Source organism: Filicampus tigris, chromosome 10 (assembly GCF_054856515.1).
Source record: "Filicampus tigris isolate MCC_2025a chromosome 10, RoL_Ftig_1.0, whole genome shotgun sequence".
In the NCBI taxonomy this organism is placed as follows: Eukaryota; Metazoa; Chordata; class Actinopteri; order Syngnathiformes; family Syngnathidae; genus Filicampus; species Filicampus tigris.
This window is the reverse complement of record NC_141226.1, coordinates 11,717,511-11,738,267: the sequence shown is the minus strand read 5'-3', so window position 1 is coordinate 11,738,267 and position 20,757 is coordinate 11,717,511. Positions and strand designations below refer to the sequence as shown.

General features: G+C 43.5%; 1 protein-coding gene across 13 annotated transcripts in view; it reads right to left on the bottom strand.

Moving 5' to 3' along the window:
* The window catches only part of LOC147140821 (receptor-type tyrosine-protein phosphatase F-like), a 238,488-nt gene that overhangs the window by 60,102 nt on the left and 157,629 nt on the right, over positions 1 to 20,757 (bottom strand). For 7 of the 13 annotated variants that reach the window (XM_086042067.1, XM_086042069.1, XM_086042065.1 and 4 more), the window contains 7 exons: positions 18,504 to 18,773; positions 16,656 to 17,237; positions 16,453 to 16,586; positions 16,045 to 16,189; positions 12,212 to 12,517; positions 10,863 to 11,056; positions 2,847 to 2,873 (listed from right to left, as the gene is read on the bottom strand). In XM_086042067.1, coding sequence (XP_085898193.1) covers positions 2,847 to 2,873; positions 10,863 to 11,056; positions 12,212 to 12,517; positions 16,045 to 16,189; positions 16,453 to 16,586; positions 16,656 to 17,237; positions 18,504 to 18,773 — 1,658 coding nt within the window. The remainder of the gene's footprint in view (positions 1 to 2,846; positions 2,874 to 10,862; positions 11,057 to 12,211; positions 12,518 to 16,044; positions 16,190 to 16,452; positions 16,587 to 16,655; positions 17,238 to 18,503; positions 18,774 to 20,757) is intronic. The other 6 variants (XM_086042071.1, XM_086042073.1, XM_086042078.1 and 3 more) reach the window with 3 other exon arrangements.

The window sequence follows — 20,757 nt, the reverse complement described above, 5'->3', positions numbered from 1 at the left end:
AAAAACCCCCACGTCCAATTGCAAGGCACACTCCAAACCCCATCAACCAACCGGATGAGCGGGAACATCACCAGCGTGTCAGTGTTCAGGCCAGCCGCATGGGAGACCACCAGAGGCTAAACTTAATCAACAACAGGGATGGGCATTGTGGTCCATTGATTGATTGTTCAGAATTTGGTGGGTTGAGTTTGTTTCAACTTGTTACTAAAACTATGGCGCAACACTCCTCAGGGCATTCGTATTGGTCCATATGGCACAGAAACAAGGGTTCAGAATAAGTGGGTAAATGTAGTAGAAAGCTCATCATCACTACTGAAAAAAGTGTGAAAATGTGGATTTTTTTGATGATGGTCTGTTAAGGTCTTCCTCTGGATTCCCATACGAGTACACTGGGCCGGACACAAGAACACGGACACGCTTGTGTGGAACAGTGGAGCAGCACACGGACATGAACATTGCACTCAAAAAGAAAAAAAACATGATCACACAAAAGCACGGACGAGTACTCACCACTTACAAGTTTGTATTTTTTTAAAAACATTATACTCTATATGCATGCACACATAAGTCGGGTACTCTGTTTATCTACGCTAAGGAGCGATATACTGTAAGTCCAATGTATTATTATTACTATTAATATACTTTTGATCACATTATCATAGCAAAAAAAAAAAAAAAAGAACAGCCCTCCAGCTTTTATTGGTGACCACTTTACGGCACATTTGGCACTCATCTGCATGTCATTACAGATATGGGATTGTAAGTTACTACATGTACAGTATATTATAAAAACGCTTTAACTTTACTTTGGACGGAATTACCATTATGCTAATTATACAAAATGGCTTTAACAGTCTCACACACACATGCATGCACATACGGACATTTTTCTCCGCCAAGGTTGAATTAGCTCTGCTGGCACTTTTTTTTTTCCTCTCTCCCAAATCATTTTTTTCCTCAAAAATTAAATAGAGATAATTGAGTGGTAGAAGGAAGACCTGATTTGGGATTACTATTTTTTCTTTTACAGAACAACAAATACTGTACATTTAAATTATATTAGATTTATTATATTTAAATATAATCACTCAAAAACTATATATATTATTAAAAACGTGAAATGTAAACGATCATGTATGACTGAATTATGCCTCCGTAGTCGAATGGTGCACAAAAGAGCGCATGCAGCTTCATTTGCATCTCCGTATCGTGGACGTTGGTTGCAAAAGCGCTTTCAACATATCCTGTGCAAACTAATTCCTTGATGATGTCTTACAAAACAACATCTTTGACGGCTGTTTATTATTGTGACAGCGCTCGGTTGAATTGTGCGACATGGGAACAGTCAGCAGCGTCGCACTTATTGCTAAAGCGTGCTGATGAAGACGAGGTGATAACACGGAAACAAAAGGGCAACGTGTGACAGCAGCACAGAACGACGAGCTGCCGTCGACATGAAAGGCCGCTGTTGCTCTCGGAGATGACAAAACGTGCAGATGGACAACAGGTTGGCCGGTAAGTGATGTCTTCCGACGGCGGGAAGACAATCCATGCTGAATGTCACATGAAATGGCCGCCTCTCGTGATTAGACGGGCCTGCAGTCATCAGCGAGCATCTTGAAGGCTGAGCTTGCGATAAATATAGACTACAGGGAGGGGCTCGCCAATGACGGCCGTGATAAATCCAATTTGACAGCGAGAAATCCATCCGGCGCTTTTATTAATAAGCTTTTGTTCTGTCATCTCTACAACGTCTTAGGAATCAATTGAAGTGTAATGAGTTAACTATCTGACGATGAGCAATAAAACAGAGGCGGAGCTTATCAGTCACATATAGTTTGTAGTCATTGTGGGCTGGCGGCGTTGCAATGGAAACGGATGGCACATCGGTGTCCATATTACCAAAATCTGTGAACAGTTAAAGCCAAAATTATGCATGAACTAATAAAACTAGTTTGCTGCCAAACGGGCTGTCACTGGAATCAAAAAATGACATAAACAGGTGTATATACTGTATATTACTGAATATACAGGTAAGCCACAAAATGATTCATATTCAATTAGTTTGAGCCGCTACCAGTTTGCTCCCTAAATGGGTTGTCATTAAAATAGGCACACACGAATTAAAAATGAAAATGTTTGGGCCTTACCTGTATATCTGGTAATATTTACAACCATTTACATTCCGTTTCAATCTCCATGACAATTAGTTGGGCCTGAACTAATTGTACAAGCATATGTATATTTTGGGGGCTGTAATTTACTTTTTCAATGTAATTCCAATCACGCAGCTAACTAGTTGACCCCGTACTGCAGTTATTGTAGCTACGGAACAGTTTGGCTCAGAACTGTAGACACAGTAATAAACCAATTTACCTTTTGGTTCGATTTGAATGGCTGCCCATTTAGGCAGCAAACTAATTGAATATGATTCATGTGATGCTCAACTCTACAGAAATAATGTCAATTTACGTTCCGTTTTCATGTCAAGGACGGCCCATTTTGGCAGCAAAGTAGTTGGGCCTGAACTAATCGTAAATAGGTCATTTAAACAAGTTATTTTTGGGAATGTCATTTTAAATGCCATTTAGAATTTTCTGCCATTTAGAACTCATTTTACCCAATTTCCTCAAGTGCCCATCCTAAGACTTATGGGTGAACATCTCTCGCTGTGGTTGTGATGCGTGAAGTGAGAACACAAATCAAATGCATTTAAGGCACGACACGTTCAACAATCACACATTCAACCCAAACACACAAACAACACCCCCAAACTGTGGATTGGGACCCTGTTAAAAAAAATAAAAAGAACGGCAAACCCAGCAGCACACATGAGGCTTACTCACATGCTCGGTGAACTCCGTAATATTGAACTGATGGGAGAGAAGACAAGACACACAGGACACAGGGTGGGGTGCACGGAGGAGGAGGAGAATGAGTCAACAGGCAACACAACAGGCACGGGAAAAAAAGCGCTTGGACTTTTTTTCCGCCGCGAGACAGATGAATGTAGGTGTCGTGCAGAGGAAGCGGCAGAGAGAGGCAGCGTGATGGACGAGAGGCAGTAAAAAAAAGTTGAATGTGTGTCGTCAAGGTCAGCAATGATTGTGAAACTTTCTGCTGTTATGATGCACTGCCTTGTTTTCCCATCTGCCCATCAATCTTAAGAAAACATGTTCCCACACATCTCCATTAGCCGTAACTGCACTGGACCATCCAGGGTGGGAAAGCGGCTCCCTCGAACCCTTTTTTTTTATTCATTACATTTCAATATGTTTTCCAAATGTTCCTCTTTGCTCGCTCCGGGAGATTCCCGGGGGACGCAAAAGCCCATTTCCTGCCGACGGCTCCGACGCCGAGCGTGAAATCTTATTACCAGTGCCACTGTACTTGTGCCCCGACATCAAAACCCGTCCATGCGGAATGCAAACGCTTGCCATTTACTGGCAACTCTCTGCGTAGTTCAACAACTCGTGGGCCAAGTTCAGCGATGGGCGGCGTCGGGAGGTCACGGTGAGGACTTGGGGCAGGATTAAGAATGTTGAGGAAAGGCTTGGCATGACCAAGCGGAACCGAAAGCGCTGCTGCGTAAAGTAGAGGGGGGCGATATACATCGTCATCGATATCATCGTCAATCTTGCTTTCACGATGTGTAATTTTACATCATCGAGTATTAATACTGCCTCCAAAAGCAGAACGAGTCAGTCGATGGCCGCAAAGTATGAGGAAATGCTGAAATCCTCATTCGGTGAATCGGGGTGCATTGACGGCAAAGGAGCAGGAAGTGACAATCATTCGCAGAATCAGCGGGCAGGACCCAGTCACGTGAATCTGTCCGCACTGCAGCCGCTCCGTTTCAAGTATGGAGGAGTGTGTAGCGGGGAATAAGCGCACGTCCAGGTCGTCCGTAGTCTGTAAATGGTTTGAGCGTGACAAAACTGACGTCGGTGCGAATAACATTGTTCGATGTGCCAAAACGGTCACCGGGAAGAGCAATTCTGTTCCACCACGGGCCACATGGATTACGAGGAAAACTTGGCGACCGCGCAAGCATGCTAAACAAAAGCTTGGTAAACACACACTCAGAAAACAGTCGCCGAGATGAGCCAACAAACACAAACGCACTCACGCACACACACACACACGCCCAGTACTTTAGCGAGCGAGTCAAACGTGACAGCCTGGATGTTCGGTTAACATTCAGTTTACATGCTTTTATTCCGCATCATTCATAACCAGCCTGTATTCCTGAGGCATGTTGCGCAAACTACAGCGGCTTATTAGTGTGACGCCAGCATACAGCCAAACATGAATAAAGTCACAAGTCTCCATATCACAGCGATGAATGAGTAGGAAAATGCACATTTCGGTAAATGCAGATTTGAAATATTTTTTGTAGAATATCGTCAAATTATCGTTATCGAGTTGTGGTAGTTTTATTGTTAAAACTATTCAAATTAATACAGGTCAGTGTTTCTCAAAGTTTGCTTGTATGCAGGCTCCCTCTAGTGGTGCGCAAATGAACAGTTCAGTTGTATTTACGTAAATCTTGAGATCAATACATTTGCATATAACTGAAAACTTTTTTTCATTAAGGTGCAATTTCATTAAGGTGCAATTTAACCTTTATGTCCAATATAATACATTTTCATTTACCGGTAATCATGATGATTTTTTAAAAAATTATTATTATTTTTTTTTACATTTTCTAGTGTTTTTGATTTTCACTTTCGGAGCAGCATGTTTGTTAATGTTATAGTGGCTTACGTTGGTAGAAAATATGGTCAATGGTCATGAAAATGGCAGTTGGAGAGCTAAATCTTTTTAGGTGGGACCACCGATATAGGCAATTCCAAACATTTCTGTGTGGGCCTCAATTACTCACTTTTTTTCGCTGTTCACGGCCTGGCTCCGTCCCTATCCGCCGCCGATAGCTGGGGTTTACCGCACACGCTTGAAGCAACCAAAACATTAGGAACCACTCTCAGTCGGAAGCACTGCACCTAACTGCTTCATTAGTTTCCTTTCAGCTTCCCGTCCCATCCTGAATCTCTTTTTGCCTAAACTCCAGGAAAGACTTATAAATGATCCTATCACACATTTCTATTTCCAATGCCACCGCGAGCCGATAAGTGTCATTGTCGCTGACGGATGCAAATGTGATGACACGGGCTCAGATTTGCGACTATCAAAATGAGAACGAGGCGGTGGTGGCGTGACGAGTGATGTGGAAGAGAAGGAGCTGCCATAAGTGATGGAGTGAAACAGGCTGAGGTGCTCTTTTTTCCCTATTTCTATTCAACTCCTATCTGAGGTAGTGAAGCGAAACAAACACACACACAATCACACACACACACGAGCCAGCACAAAAACGCGTGAACTGTGCAAACGCATGAACGGTCAAGCAAAATGGAGCTGAGAAAGCGGTTGCTGAATGTGGGCAAACATGGGCAGTAAGTGTAGAGAAACAGACGGGCTGACGCATTCAACCACAAAGCACACCATTTTCCGATGGCTGTCACTGATAAACGTATGATAAAGTGCAATGGTGCGCCTGCCAATTCTTATTTCGTTTAGCACCCTGGTTGACCACCTTCATAAAATCATTGCGTTTGTCCTTATTTTGCTAAACACCGGAGATGTCATTCTGGTGAGTTTTTGCTTCGATTATGAGTGCAAACTTGAGATAAGGGCGTTGTATGCTGACAGTGAACTCAACAAAACTCACTTCACAATAAGTAGCGGTTTGGCAAAGAGTGAACAATTCATCAATAAAGATGCTTCAAGCTGTCGAAAGGAGGCTGCTACCTTAACCCAGTAAGGACGGGAGCACATAACCGGGTTTCTACCACTAGAGCCGGGAGTGCTGTTGCGTCTCTCTACCCTTAAAGCCGGGAGAGCGTATATGTCATTTTCTATTTATTATATAATTCTCGGTCTCTTAACCAATGACATGAATCAGAATAGACGTGACGGTGTCGTGAGTCATCTGAAGATATCCGGTATTTTTTCGAGCAGTAACGGCAGATGCCGTCGATCGCAGGAGCTCTGAAATGAATAACGGTTTCTTTGGGCAACGTAATTGTGGACTTTGAAACAGTAAAATCAGTCGAACGTGATATATGGTTAAGATATATGTTTGTAGATAATGACAAGAAAAGAGGATGGTAATTACCACTTGTATCTTTTTTTAATTAAACGCAGTGCTTCTCTTGCACTGACATTTTATTTTTACCTCTTCGACTGAAACAGTAAAGATAAATAAAATCGTGTGTGTGTGTGAAAGTCACATGTCTCATCTCAAATTCTTTCGGAATTATGTTTCTGTCTGTTACAGGGGCTGAAATATTAATTATTTTCTAGGTGTTGAATTTCTGGGAAAACATCCGGTTTTCAAGGGTAATTCCAAAGACGACCTTAGGTTTTGGGGAGCTGTTGAGCCAGGCGCTTTAGGCCTTAATGGGTTAAAAACATCACCTTAGCTTAATGCTAACACAACTGCAAAACCCCATTGACCTGCTAATGGTTAGCATAAACAGTCACAATATTAGAAGCAACAGATTTTTAATTTTTTTTTTTTAACTAAACGGTGGAGCAAACGTAGACAGATAAAATAATCACAGGCATGTATTCTTTGCGCTCGGGGGCGGCATGGCTCAGTGGTTGTCTCCTAACCCAGAGGTTGGGGGTTCGATCCCCCACCAATGTGACCACGTCGAAGTGTCCTTGGGGGTTGCTCTTGATGTTGCCAACTACAAAATGGAGTGCTAGAGCAAAATGGAGACACTGACATTAGCATGCATCCTTATATCTAGCTGTGTATCACCATTGTCACGTTTGGAACACCAGCTGACCTTTTCACTCATAAAAAAGCACGAGCGAGAAGAGCAGAGTAGGTACTGCGCAGTGGAAAAGGGGCTTTTATCACAGGTAATAATTGCCTAAAGGTTACCCAAAGTGCAAGGCAGCGAAAAGTGGCCCCCGTCCGTCACGGTCGCAAAAAAAGGGGTCGATAGCATGGCGCTGTTAGCGCTGGGCTCTTGGTTTAAAATAAGCACGGAAAATGAGGGTGCTGTGTGGGCTGGGGCTTGAAAAGAGGTGCTTGTAGCGCCCACACGCACACACATATGAAGCAGTCCTTGTAGCATTGCAGCTAAGCGTGAGGAGGCGAGCGGCAGCCAGAGATAAGAGCAGAGGGAGAGGTGATAGCGGCGCAGACGGAATTCGCTATACAATCGCAGTCAGGTTTGCATGACATGTTAGATAAAGTCAAATAGTGTTTTGAACTCGGATGTTAAGTTTCTTTGGTTCACTTAAACTGTTCACGGGTCAATGTGACCCGCTGTCAATCAAGTGTATAAATGTGACATTTCTGCCTCACTTTATACACTCTTGTGTCATTGGCAGGTCAATATAATCAAATAAAAAACAATTTAAAAATATTGTAGTAATATATAAAATTATGTAAAAGAAAAATAACTATAAAATTATCTTTATTTTTAATTGTGTTTTTTTTTAAATTAATCCTACTTCAAAACAGGTGCTTGCTTGTGTTATGTGTCGACACAGTAGTGGTTTGGGAGGGGAGACTGTGTGGTGCGAGACGGTTGGGCGAGAAAATGGCTGTCGGAGCGTTACTTTGTTTTTGGCTGGCTGTGTGGTCCTTTTCCTTCGTTGATGTCCGGGCAGGCCCATGCAGGTGGCCCGCTCTACGTGACTAAATCGAGGGGAACCGACTTGCACGCAAAGACTCTCTTGGAATGACGCAAACGGCTCGTGGAGCGCAACAGAAAAAGGGAAACAGAAGGCAAGGTAGAGAATTGCCAGAGGCAGGAACAACAGGTTTTAGAGAGAGAGAGAGAGAGAGAGAGAGAGAGAGAGAGAGAGAGAGAGAGAGAGAGAGAAAGAGAGAGAGAGAGAGAAAGAGAGAGAGAGAGAGAGAGAGTGAGAAAGGCGTCTTCAGGACTGACTCGAGTGGCAATTTGTGAGATGTGTTAATTATGTGGTGCTGGCACAAACCAGAGCTGTCAGGCACGAAAGCTCGGGGTCACGTCGAGTTCAACCAGGCAGGTTAATGCAAGAAGCCACCATCTTATTTGCGGCTCAAAATAAAAGTGTGACTGTGTGCTGGCTATTCAAGAGTGGCGCGAACATAATATCCATTTTGTGTTGAGATGCAGGCACCAAATATTTGAGGTATTTTATAATAATTTTGGTCTTTTAATATGATGACCTCTGTGTAATGTCATCACCACGTGTAAAAAATACTATATGTATTGATACAGAATTGATATGATCACATATCAACACAAATGACGAATGAAAGCATGTTTGATGATTAACTGCGTAAGAAAGCCTTAAGAGATCACTGGTCAAAATTTAATCACAGATGGCTTTATATGTCCCTAAACGTATTTTTGATGCTAATTAGGACGTCACGTTTCTGAGATATTTTCATTTTTTGTTTTAAGTTTGACCTATAAAAACTTGCGCAATACGGATTTTACCATGCATAGCTATGGCATTTCAGAAAAAAAAAAAAAAAATCAACCTGCTGGTGAACCTCACCCTTAATTCAGAAATATTAATATACTACTATATTACATATATTATTGTTGTTGTATTATTATGAAAAGTTGAGAACGAGCACAGATTGTGAATTAGTGTAAAAAAATCATCTAAATGAGTTCACTTGCATCTCTCATTAACAATTATAGTAAAAATGTGTTGACTAGTGTTATTAACCATGTTGTTATGACTGGTTGTATACGTGTTGTATCAGTTGCTCTGTTGTTATGGTCCTTTTATTCTTTGTCCTTGATGATGTCATGAAGTCTTACAGTTTGAGTTACACACTGACACATTGTCCATACGTCAAACCTTCTTCGAGTGAGGATGCAAACTCTCTTCCAATCCTGATCTCTCTTGTTACTTTGTATTTTTGTGGATAAAGACTTTTTACTCTTCAACTTCCGTGTCATGTCTGCGTATGGGTCCAAATCCTGATCCTCACACGACACATGTGAGGTAACAGTAATGATGTGAATACAAATATTCAAATACTGTGAGGTCTTGTATAATTTCTCTCACAGTATGACATCAAGATTCAAGTGTCAAATTATCATATCCGGCTAATGAAAATGTGTTAGTTTAGGTTTTATGTAAATTAGCCTAAAAATCATTTTTAAAAATGATTGTAAGTGACTGCAAAATATATAGAGTTCCTATCTCATTCCTTAACTCTGCTATTTATCCAGCCAGAGCCTTCACATTTAACCTCGAGCTGCCCTGCAACTAATGATGCTAATTTTATGCCTACATCTGTCCACACCAACAATCTGAATTCAGCCTTTTACAAAAGAATGTCCTATCGTGAAAAAAAGATCCTACTTACTCAGCTGGCCTTGGCAGTGTGCGATGGGGTGAAGACGGCAGGATATTTACGATTGTTAATGAGGGTTAATAACCCCCTCGCTCAAGGGCGCGGCGGTGTGTATGTGCCATGGAAGCGGACCAGTACCCCCGCTGCTCTGCGCGTGTGAAAAATTAGATGTTTTTTCCGAGACAGCGGAGGGCGGCGCGCAAATGCGTGTTCCCATTAATGTTTGCAGCCAGCAGAACAAATAGAGATGCTATTTTATTGGGTTCTTAGGATAGTCATCACACTATGAATAAGGCAGGGCATGGTGAAAGATAAAAGCCCCCCCAAAAAAAAGTTGTTGCCTTCAGCACAGGCGTACATTCCGTTTTTTTTCTCCAGCCACATTGTACTGGGCAGCCTGGACAGGGACGCATGCACCAAATAACCAAACAGGCCAATTAAGCTCATTTGAAATGATATTGCCGTAAAGATCAAAGTGAGCTCACTTTTCAGTGTATGGTGGCGCTTTGACTTACAAGTGACCCAACTTAAGAGTTTTTCAGAATGTGAACCATCACACGTTCCCTTTGCTTGTGAGGGAACATTCAAGAGAAGAGCGATGTACAGTATGGTGACAGTGGACTAAACTCACTTCACAACCATCAGAACTCTGACCGATAGCGAACAATTCTTCATAAAAGAGTCTTCCAGATGTTTAGTGCCAATTCCAGTTGAAGTGTGCTGTCAAACTAAACATCAAATAAAGACAATTACATGGTGTGTATTTATTTAAAACAAACACATTGCTTTGCTTTAGCCTAGTCCATTTAGCTTAATGGTAATAAACAATGCAAAATCCCATAAACGTATCAACATGTAGCAATGGTGTCGCGGTGTTATAATCCTTTAAGTATTGCTCGTGTGAACACAAACGGTGGAGCCATACACATAGACAGTGTTAGGAATTCCTAGATGAGGCCCGGGAATGCCATGCCAGCCTCGTCTGGGAAAAAGTATCCACAATTGAATTCCTACTCCCTGGTTCTTGTAATGTTTAAAGATGATCTTGCATCCAAATTAAATTCCAATACATTAAACTTATCTTTGAGTATTTAAGACAACACATATTAAGGTCAAACACTGTGGTCCGATAAAAATAACCTGCATTGGGTTGCAGCGCCGTCCCCCGTGGGATCAGGAATTCAGGTGAAATTGTCAGGTGAAACGTGGCAACACAAGGCAGTGCATTTGAAAACCCTCACACAGAATATGTGCCGCAACAGTATGACTGCAGGTAGACTATGATTTTTTTTTTTTAATTACAAAGATGTGAGGCAATTTCAAGTCAAAAGTCAGATGAGGAGAGAAAACGAAGAGGAAGGGGGACAGTACAAAATAGCATGTGTGTGGGGAGGGACTGAAGCGTGACCTAGTAGAGAGTGAAAGCAGCAGAGAATCAAACATGAATGAAGTAGACATGACGCAGCCGGTGACAAGGTACCTGCTCCTCCGCCAAGACCACGTCAAGGATGTTGGGCTGCCCGCGCGGCTCGCCGTTCTCCACCAGCGTGTAGGCCACCTGGTAGCCTCGGATCTGGCCGTGCTGCTTGCTCTGCAGCGGCGGCTTCCAGGTTACGCGGATGGCGGTGGAGTTGACGGCCTCGGCCTCCAGCTTCCGGGGCGGCGCTCCTGGCACTGTGAAGCGAAAATAAAGTGGAGAAAATGCTGAGTTTGTGATTATCACTATGCTTTGATGAGAGAAACGACTGATAACAAATTGGCGCTGGATCAAGAGCAACTTTGGACCGGCAAGAATGTGGGCCAGCATGTGGGTGCAGTGACGGCGTGAAAATGAGCTGAACTTCAAAAAAGATTCATTACAGGCTGATTTCTCTGAGGAGTAGCAAACAAACGAAGAAGAGGGAGCAAGGGAGTGCGGTGCTCCACTTTAGAACCTGGATGGTGTGTAAACAGTGAGAGAGGGAAGTGACACAGAGGCAAGTCCCGAGGTGATGAGACATAACCTGCAATACATTTAAAAAAAGTTGAAACGAGGAGAAAAAAAGGGAGAAAAACCAACATGGCGCCCCTCGTGGCTGCAGGAGCGCCTCATTAGCTTGTTATTGATCAACAAACGAGACTCAGAGAGGAAGAAAGAGGAGATGAAGGAGGGGGGGAGAAGACAAATCTTGCATCGTACTTGCATCAACCAGTGGTACTTTTAATACTGTACTTAAGTAGATTTGTACTTTACTTGAGTATTTATTTCTCTTCTCACCTTCTACGATAAATACAGTTCTTGTTAGCACACTTATTATCTATGCATTATTACACATATCCATTTGGTGACAAATCTAAAGTTTTGCTTGGCATCACCGCACTCAGCGGTCATGACTTATTGCTGGTATAAATCTTTTAAGGCTAGTGGCAATTGGAATAGGGAAAGCTAACGAGGCTAACCACTATGTTGTTCCACAACCATCTTATTTTAGATCTTGAACAGGGACAGTGGCAACAACAAAAATTCTCAATTCTATCTGAAAAAGACTACCTATGCTTTTTGTATGTATTTTTCACTTATCATTAGCTAATTTAGTATTTATTTGTTGCTCAATTCACAAAGCTAGCAAAAGTTTTTCTTTTGTAGTATCAAATTATCAAAACGGGTAGTGTATATAATTCTGAGTAAAAACGCATTTTACTTTTTTACATAAATACATTTCAGAGTCTGTACTTTTTAAAGTTTACTTAAGTAGAGGAGTTGAATCAGTAGTTCCGCTTTTGTCAGTTTTTCCAATGTTTATACTATACAGAGTGTGAGTACTTTTGCCATCTCTGGCCTCAACCTACCATCCGGCTGGGTTTTCATCGTCACCGGGGCGCTCTCGGGGCCCGGCCCCGCCTTGGTGTGAGCGCGCACCCACACCTGATACTCTGTCCAGCGCTCCAGGTCCTGGATGACGTAGACTGAGGCGGCGGCGCCGATGCCGCTCACCTCGTGGCGCTCCGTGTCCTCGCCGCTCAGCGCTTGGTAGCTGACCGTGTAGCTGACGATGACGCCGTGGCGGCGGCCGGCCGGCGGTGCCGCCCAACTCACCTTGAGGCTTGTGGAGCTGAGGCTGAACAGGTGCACATCCTGGGGGGGAGCCGAGGGGGCTGCGAGGAGGGGTGTGGAGGAGGGAGGGAAGCACAATCACAAGGGAGGGGATGGACGGGTGGATCAAGCAAACGTAAAATAAACACTAAAAGACAGGCAAACTGAAGGCAAAAAATGGAAGCTTTTTGTTATCTTTTGAGTTGGAAATTGACTTAAGTATTGTGACAAGTAGCAAGGACATCCATCCATCCATTATCTGAACCGCTTCTTCCAGGAAAATATTGAGCTCTTTGAATCTGTAGCTACTTTTACACTGCCTGTAAAAGCCATCATATTGCTGTCTTTTTTCGCTGCTCTTTATTAACATCACCAACATGGGGTGGAGTGCAGTGTAGAACCTGGTAATTTTCCGCCAAGTGAGACATAACCAAGTCAGAATAAAGGTATGATTCAACATTCAACACCAAATTCTGGTACTCTATATAAACAGCACCGAAATTGAATGAGTGAACAAAATCAAACCAGTATTTTTTCCGCCTGAGGTATTAACAGAGCTGTAATCAAGTGTTATTCGCTGACTGCACTTGTGCATTTCGGCCAGAGAGACTTTCCAAGCGTTGCTTTTTAGCTACAGATACAAATTAAATGATAAATATAGTTAAGGATTACTGTAAAAAACATCACTTACACCGTATTGGTATGGCTTGGAGGAAGCCGACTGGGTGTCACTTTGTGTTTGAATTTTTTTGTTGAGAAAGCACATGGACTTTTTGTTTTGGATTGGCCGTTACATCTGCGAGATTGCAACTCCGTTAGCAACACTAGTTGCTGATAGTCGTTGGGCAGATAAAAGGTTTACGGCAGATTCTGCTTTTTGTGGAAGTCTGATTTGCTGCCCCGGTTGCTGGTGCTGCTGTCGCCATGTATCTAATTATCCAAAGACGCAAAACTGCGGAGGCTGTGTGAAAGGCACAGGCGGAGCTCTGAGGCGGATTTGTGTCAAAGAGGCTAATGACAGCTTCCACTCATCTCGGAAGAATTCCCACAAAATGTTAGTGTGTGTCCGTGGACATCTTGTTAATCCTGAAGAATCTCCAGTTTCAGTTCATTTTAAAGGGGAAGTCAACCCAAACATATTTTTTTCAAGAATATGTTCCCAGCAGGCCCACTAGTTGAAACATGGCATTGTAATAAATATTGTATTTGTGGAATAAGAGTTACTCCACCTTTTTTTACTCATCTCTGGGGGAGGCCATTTTGTCACTTTTGTTGACTGTAAATTATATCACAACTGCTCCGGCCTCAGGTAACGACCAATCACGGCTGACCTGTTTTCTGAGGCTGAGCCGTGATTGGTCGTTACCTGAGCAGTTGTAATGTAATTTTTCAGTCGACAGAAGTGAGAACATGGCCGCCCCCTGAGATGGCTAAAAAGGGGTGAATTTTGCTGCTTAACTCATATTCCACAAACGCAATATTAATCAGAATGCCGTGTTTCAACTAGTGGGCCTGCTGGGAACGTATTCTTGAAAACAAATTGTTTGGGTTGATTTCCCCTTTCAAGATTTTGATGGCTGTTCCGCAATAGATTTATCCAGCATACCTTTCATTTGACCTTGTCTGGAGCACTGGCAACAGAAAAGGACCTTCCCCAAACTGCTGCCACTAAGTTGATCCAAAATGTCAAGAAACTGATTAATGGGGTGTGTCCCAATACTTTTGTCCATTACAAGTGTATTGTTCCCCAAGCAATTTAAGCAATACAAATACAAAAAGCTTCCTCTGACACTAAGATGCAACCTCTGGACCGAGAGTTTCGCTCTATTACACGGACGGGTTTGTGATAGTGTGTGTGTGTGTGTGTGTGCGTGTGGGGGTGTGTGTGTGCGTGTGTGGGGGTGTGTGCGTGTGGCACTTTATATTACGCGAGGGACCGTGAAACAATGACAACAGCGGGGGCAGAATATAAAATATCCCAGAAAATTTTACAGGTCAGTGTTTTCATAAAGATGTAATTTGCCCTGAACTGCTATCTCCCTCCCGTTGCTCCCTCGACGAAACGAGCAAACAACTGCGTGAGGGTGCGAACAAGTGTCAAGTAATGTTTGCACGTCACACATTGCCAAAGAAGCAGTGTAGCGGCGGTGGGGATTTTACCTACATGTGGAAAGCCACTAATGTGTCTGTACGAAGATGTTACTCGTCTGTTGTTATGGCTAATTAACAGCCAGAGCGTGAGACGGTGAGGTCTCAAGTCCAGAGGTACGCATTGTAACACAACGGCATGCATCTACACAACACCTATTCAACACCACAAAGGGGAAATAAGATGGGATATAAAGCGAGCATGCCTATCAAGTATCCTTCTTAAGATGCAGCACGATGAACAGTGAGCTCCAAATGGGAAGCTGACACACTAATTAACCCCAAGGGACATGTTGTGCACCTTTTTTTGCATGCTATTTTGGCTGTGTTGAATGAAAACTAGTTGAATAGGTCCAACGAAATTCTTTTAGAAACAATTTTTGAATCGTCTTTTGTTCCTTAAATTAGGCTAAAATAGCAACGGAACACAGAATGAACATTTGGTCCTAGCGAAGAAAATACGTCCTATTTTGAAACTTTGCTATTCTACATGTTGACAAAACAATTTCCACTACTGTTTGTCCTAATCTATTTTACCCTCATTCAAAGTAATCAGCAAAGTTTCACACCTGTTTTCAGTAAAGTTGCCGTACTACTGAACTGATAAGTTCCCCAGCTGTCACTACCTTTACCCCTTTCAAACATGCAGCAACATTCAAAAGGTGTCTTTAAAAAATATGTAATTATATGGCTCATTTAAAATAGATTTTTTTTCAAGTACTTTTTTTACAGCGTTTTTGAGAAGGTGATCATTTTTGATAATGAAGGTGATTATTTATTTCAGGACCTCTCAAGGGTTAAAGTCAACTTAGCATAGCAGAAATAGCTCCTGTATAACATTTAGGTATTCAAATCCATCCAATGTTATTCTCTTGACAAAAGCCAAACTAGGAAACACGGGAAATACACGTGCCTCAGGGGCAAGAGAGACAAGCGCGCAAAAAAAGACAAGGCGTGAAACCAAGATCAAATTAAAGATAAATTATTTCATTCTCTATCCAATGTAAAACGCCTGATACATTTTTCACACGTATAACCACACGCATTATTCAGGGTCTTCTTTGAGAGATTGACGAGTCAGCCCATCGCATTGAAAAACATAAAGGGATTCATGCAGTACATGCATGGTGGAAGTCTTACTAAGTGGATCTGATGATATGCGGTGGGGAAACATAAAACCTACCTTGGATGTCGAACAACAGAGCCTGGCCCTCCGATAAGCAGACGGCGTTAGTGTTGGTGACAAGGACGGTGGATGCACAGGCAACATTTGAAGCTGTGCTGAAATTGACTTTGACATTCGGGTAACCCACGCTGTCTGCCACTTTAGTAACTCAACTTTGCGTGCTAAAAGCGATGACCTCGTCCGGCTGGAGGCCGACTTTTATTTGGTTAGCGACGGGAGCGAGGAGATAAAACAAAACAAAAATGATTGACTTACTGGACTGGGCGGTGCGAGCCTCGATGGCCTGGGTGTAGACGCCTAAGCCCATTTCGGAGCGGGCGGCCAGAGAGAAGCGGTAGACCGTGTCGGGCTTGAGGCCGTCCACGGCGTAAGAGCCGGCTGGATCGAAGGTCACATGTATCTGCGGAGTTCAGAGTTTTGGATGTCACAACAGTGGAACATTCAACGTCACATTTCCCCCATAGGGAACTATGAAAACAGAAATAATCTGCAACATTTTATTAACTGGAAACTGTTTTACATTGGGATGAAAATGACAACGTATGATCCAGTGGACCCTTGCGTGCATTTTAAAGGAGTTTACATATAGGCAGCGTAAATTATCAACCAAAGCAGGAAAGGTAATACACACTGGAAAGTTGATGGAGCACCCGTGTTTCTAACCTTGTTGTCCGTGCCGGCCTCCCAGTACTGCAGCTCGTACTTGATGATGGGGTCCTGAAGAGGCCACAGCCACGACAGCAAGACGCGAGTGTCCAGCTCCGTTTCAGCCACGAAGCCCGACGGCTGGGACGGGACTGAAAGAAAAGAGAGATTATGAAGTGAACGTGGCCAAAGACTGACCAACTGGGGGTCTGGACACTCACCTCCCTGCTGGGTTTTGACCTGAAGGACCTCAGAAGGCGGGCCGTCCCCAACGGAGGTGAAGCCCAGCACCCTAAGGCTGTAGGTGATATCTGGCGTCAGTCCTGAGATGGTGGTCAGGCTGCTGTCGTCCGTGTTGTGCTTGTGCCAGGCGCTGAGTGGCGCCGTGTGGTCCGAGCTGTAGTAGATGCGGAAGCCCCGGATGTGCCCGTTGGGCTCCTCAGGTGGGTCCCACTGCACCAGCATGGTGGTGGCGCTCAGCATGCGCGCTTGGACACGCAGCGGGGGCGACGACGGGGCCTGCTCTCCCGTGCGTGTCGCCACCGGCTCACTGGGTGCACCGCGGCCGATGTTGTTCACTGCCATGACGCGGAACTCGTACTCCGAGTAGGGGCTAAGGCCGCCGATGCTATAGCGGGTAGTGGCAACGCCCTCCACCTCCTGAAAGCCGTTGTCTGAAGCCTTGGCCCTGTACTGGATCATGTAGTAGGACACGGGTTCCGGGTTGCCAGAGTCCCACGTCAACGTCACACTGGTGGCTGTTCTTTCGGTCACCATGAGAGATACTGGGGGTTTTGGCAAGGCTGAAAAAAAAAAAGATTAGTACTGGCTTTAAAAAGAGGCCATATTGTGGAGAACTGCATGTATACCAATATCGTGGTGCTTTGATATAAGAGCGACATCCACAGTCCGGCTGCCGGGCTACACTGTCTGAAACTAATGCGGAGGCATGATGCATCATAAACAGCCATATCTCCCATATGTGGCATGTCCCTGCTCTCATATCAAAGCCAAAAGGTAAGCAGAGCTGTACTGATTTTGATGGATGCAGATATCAGTGTGAGTTAGGTTGGGTTTAATTCTTGAGTTTTAGGGTATTGTATTGTATTGTATTGTATTTTATTGTTTTGTATTGCATTGTATTGTATTGTATTTCGAAACAAGCATGCCACAGACATTTCGTTAGAATGGGTCATTTAGGAGCTGAAGGTTGTGATGTTTTTATTCCATCTGAAAAGGCCTGTTTCATACTGTAGACTCGTCCTTGACGTGACGAGAGAAGCTACTAGAACTCAAAACAAAAACCAAACCAACCAAAAGAAGACAAATCACATTTTTAGTTAATTAAAAATTGGTTTCCTTTTTGATAAGAGACAACAACTGAGTAACTATTTCCATGGCACCCAAGAGGTTTGTTAACTCTAGTTCAGCATGGGTTTCTTGACTCCCAGTGCCACTTTTCCACTGCACAGCCTAAGGCAGTCGGTCTTCCACTTCAAAACAGTCACAACTCTGCCAACCATGACCCACTCAACGCGTTGGTCATAACAAGACACACTTAACAAGTGAGGATAGCGAGAGTCTGATGGTCAGGGGCTGAATTGTATCCAAGAGTATGCCATATATAGCAAGGAATGGAGCGCTACAGCAAAGTGGACACTGTGGACTCACCGCAGCAACGGGGTAAGCTCAAATGTAATCAGTGACAATAATGCCAAACATGCCTGACCAAGGAGCGTGCAGCAACAACAATGGCGGTGTTAGGAGAAGAACTGCAGATAACCGTGCGGTGCGGTTGATATTATTGCAGCAATTAGGCATGCCCAAATCATATCCTCAAATGTTAAGATGACCGAAAATGTTCCCGACCTACGAGTGAGCATCCAGTGACAACAAAAATTAAGGAAGACAAGGGTCTATTGGTGAGGAGACAAATTTCATCCATGAAGGGACTCAGGGCAACGAGTATAGGGTTGTATTGTAGTTAAAAAAAAAAAAAAAGTCATACTACCTCGTAGTTGCACTCAGAAAAACTTCCATAACGAATATACCATTCGTAGGACTCTCACCTTTGACGGTGACCTGCGCCGTGGCTTCGATCATGCCCAGCGAGGACATGGCCACGCAGGTGTAGTTGCCCGACTCGCGGATGTTGGTGACCTCCAGTACGTTACGTCCCATGGGCATCTCCTCCTCACGGGTCAGCTCTTTCAAGCCCATCATCCATTTGACGTAGGGCATGGGTGAGCCCACTGCCACACACGTCAAGTTGACGCTGCCGCCCGGCATCACCTCCTGGTTGGTGGGCGGGATGGAGAACCTGGGTGGGACTCGGCGTACTAAAGGGAAAGGACGGGACAAAGGATGGGAGTAGTTAGGATTTGATAAGTACGATGATGCTTTAACCTTGGCTTTCTTGTTATTTTGGCGAGTCATTCAATTTGATTAATTCAGCTTTTTCTGAACATGCGGTACAAGAAAAAATTAAGAAATACAATAATCTCCAATTATACTGCAACACTGTACTATTGGTCAGAAGAGGAGGAGGAAAACGTTCAAACTTGAAAACATAACAGTACATCATGAAAGCTCAAAGTCCTCATAGTTTGGTGACACCCAATTGTCTACAGTTGTATACTTATAAAATGGACACATTTATATTTCAAGAACTCCAAGAAATGGCTGAGAAATGATTACAAAATGTCTGATTTGAATCAAAATGGGCATGGGTTCGTGTGTGGGTTGAGTCACGATCGACAAGCCTACCAAATTGCATGTTTCTAGGTCAAAATGGCAAAAGTGTAGCCACGTTTTGAGGGGTTCTCCGGAAACTATTAGCAAACTAGTGATCAAACTTTGCTGATATGCTCTAGCAACAAGCAATGCTAAAAACTAAAATATTTGACAAGTTATCATCACATACAGTATCTGCCAAGTGTGCATAGCTGAAATCTGGTAGCAACTGAACATCAAGGATAAGATGATCTTGAAAGGAACCATGGAAATGGCCAAAAATTAACTTGGCTGCTTTTACCCAAAAGGTCAGAGTGTTTGCATCATTTCGAGCATGGATTTTGAGACTTTTTCTGTGGGTTTACTCATGATAGGCATGCCTACTACATTTCAAGTTGCGAAGTGAATTTGTATTTTGGGGGCGGAATTTACAAAGTTTGCAAAATCTTCTTGTGTTACAGTACTATAAAGCCAAGTTTTGAGGTGTTATGCCCAAGAATGCTACCAAATGTCTATTATCAGCCTGCTCTATGGCAAGTCATCAAGCTTTGATACCATGCTCTGCCCAAACACAATGGTGAAAATTAAAACAGTCCAATATGTTTCATGTACGTGGTTTGAATGTGGTAGCAAACAGACAAAATCCATTTCTAATTACCCCCCAAAATGACCATAAAATGTCTGCTTGAAACCAAAATGGCAGAGTTTGTGTGTCTTTTCGAGCTTGGCTTTTTGGGAGTTTTTTTGTTGGCCTACTCCGAATAGGCATGCCTATTACATTCCATTTGCTTAGTCAAAATGGCTTCGGGGCCTGAATTTCAAAAATGCTCTGGGACACTACCAAGCCAATTCTGTTGGGTTTTGGGGCTGGCCCCACAAAAGGGAATGAAATAAAACAAGGAATTTTGCAAGGGACTTGAACAAACGGTGGTGAGAGTTGCATCACTGTAGGACCCTGCAGTGAGGGCATTGTTTAATTTCTTCTACCTCTCGCCTTCGCTCTGTCTCCCTCTCTCTCTCTGTCTCTCTCGCTCTTTCTCTCTCTCTCTCTCTCTCTCTCTCTCCCTGCCTCCCTCCCTCCGCTCACTTTGGCTGGCTTGCTCGCTCTTTGTGCAGTGGTGATATGCGGATGGGCTGACATTAAAAAGGGGTTCCCATGGAGACGAGAAGGCCCGCTGACGTCGCCCAGGGACAAGGCAAACACTGATGCGGAGGCTCCAATGTGGCATTCTGAGAAGCCATGCCCAGAATAAACAGACAGACAGCATTTGCATATGACTTTGTTTCCACCATTTGAATGCAGACAGACAAGAGATGCCTGCTATTTAACACTCGTGGTAACTTTTTGGTAAACATCAGACACGGTAGCGAAAACCACCACAACTATTTAAATCAATAATAATAAACACAACATGAAGAGAATGATTGGGAGGAGGAGCTGTGACTTATTTTGATTATAGAGAGTCAAACACTCAGCTTCCCAGTGGGATGCCATTATAGCTATCCCAATACTGCTAGGTGGGATGTACTCAAAACACTATGGCATTAAGATATCCCTGCAGATTTTACTCTGCTGTGCTCCCCCGCACT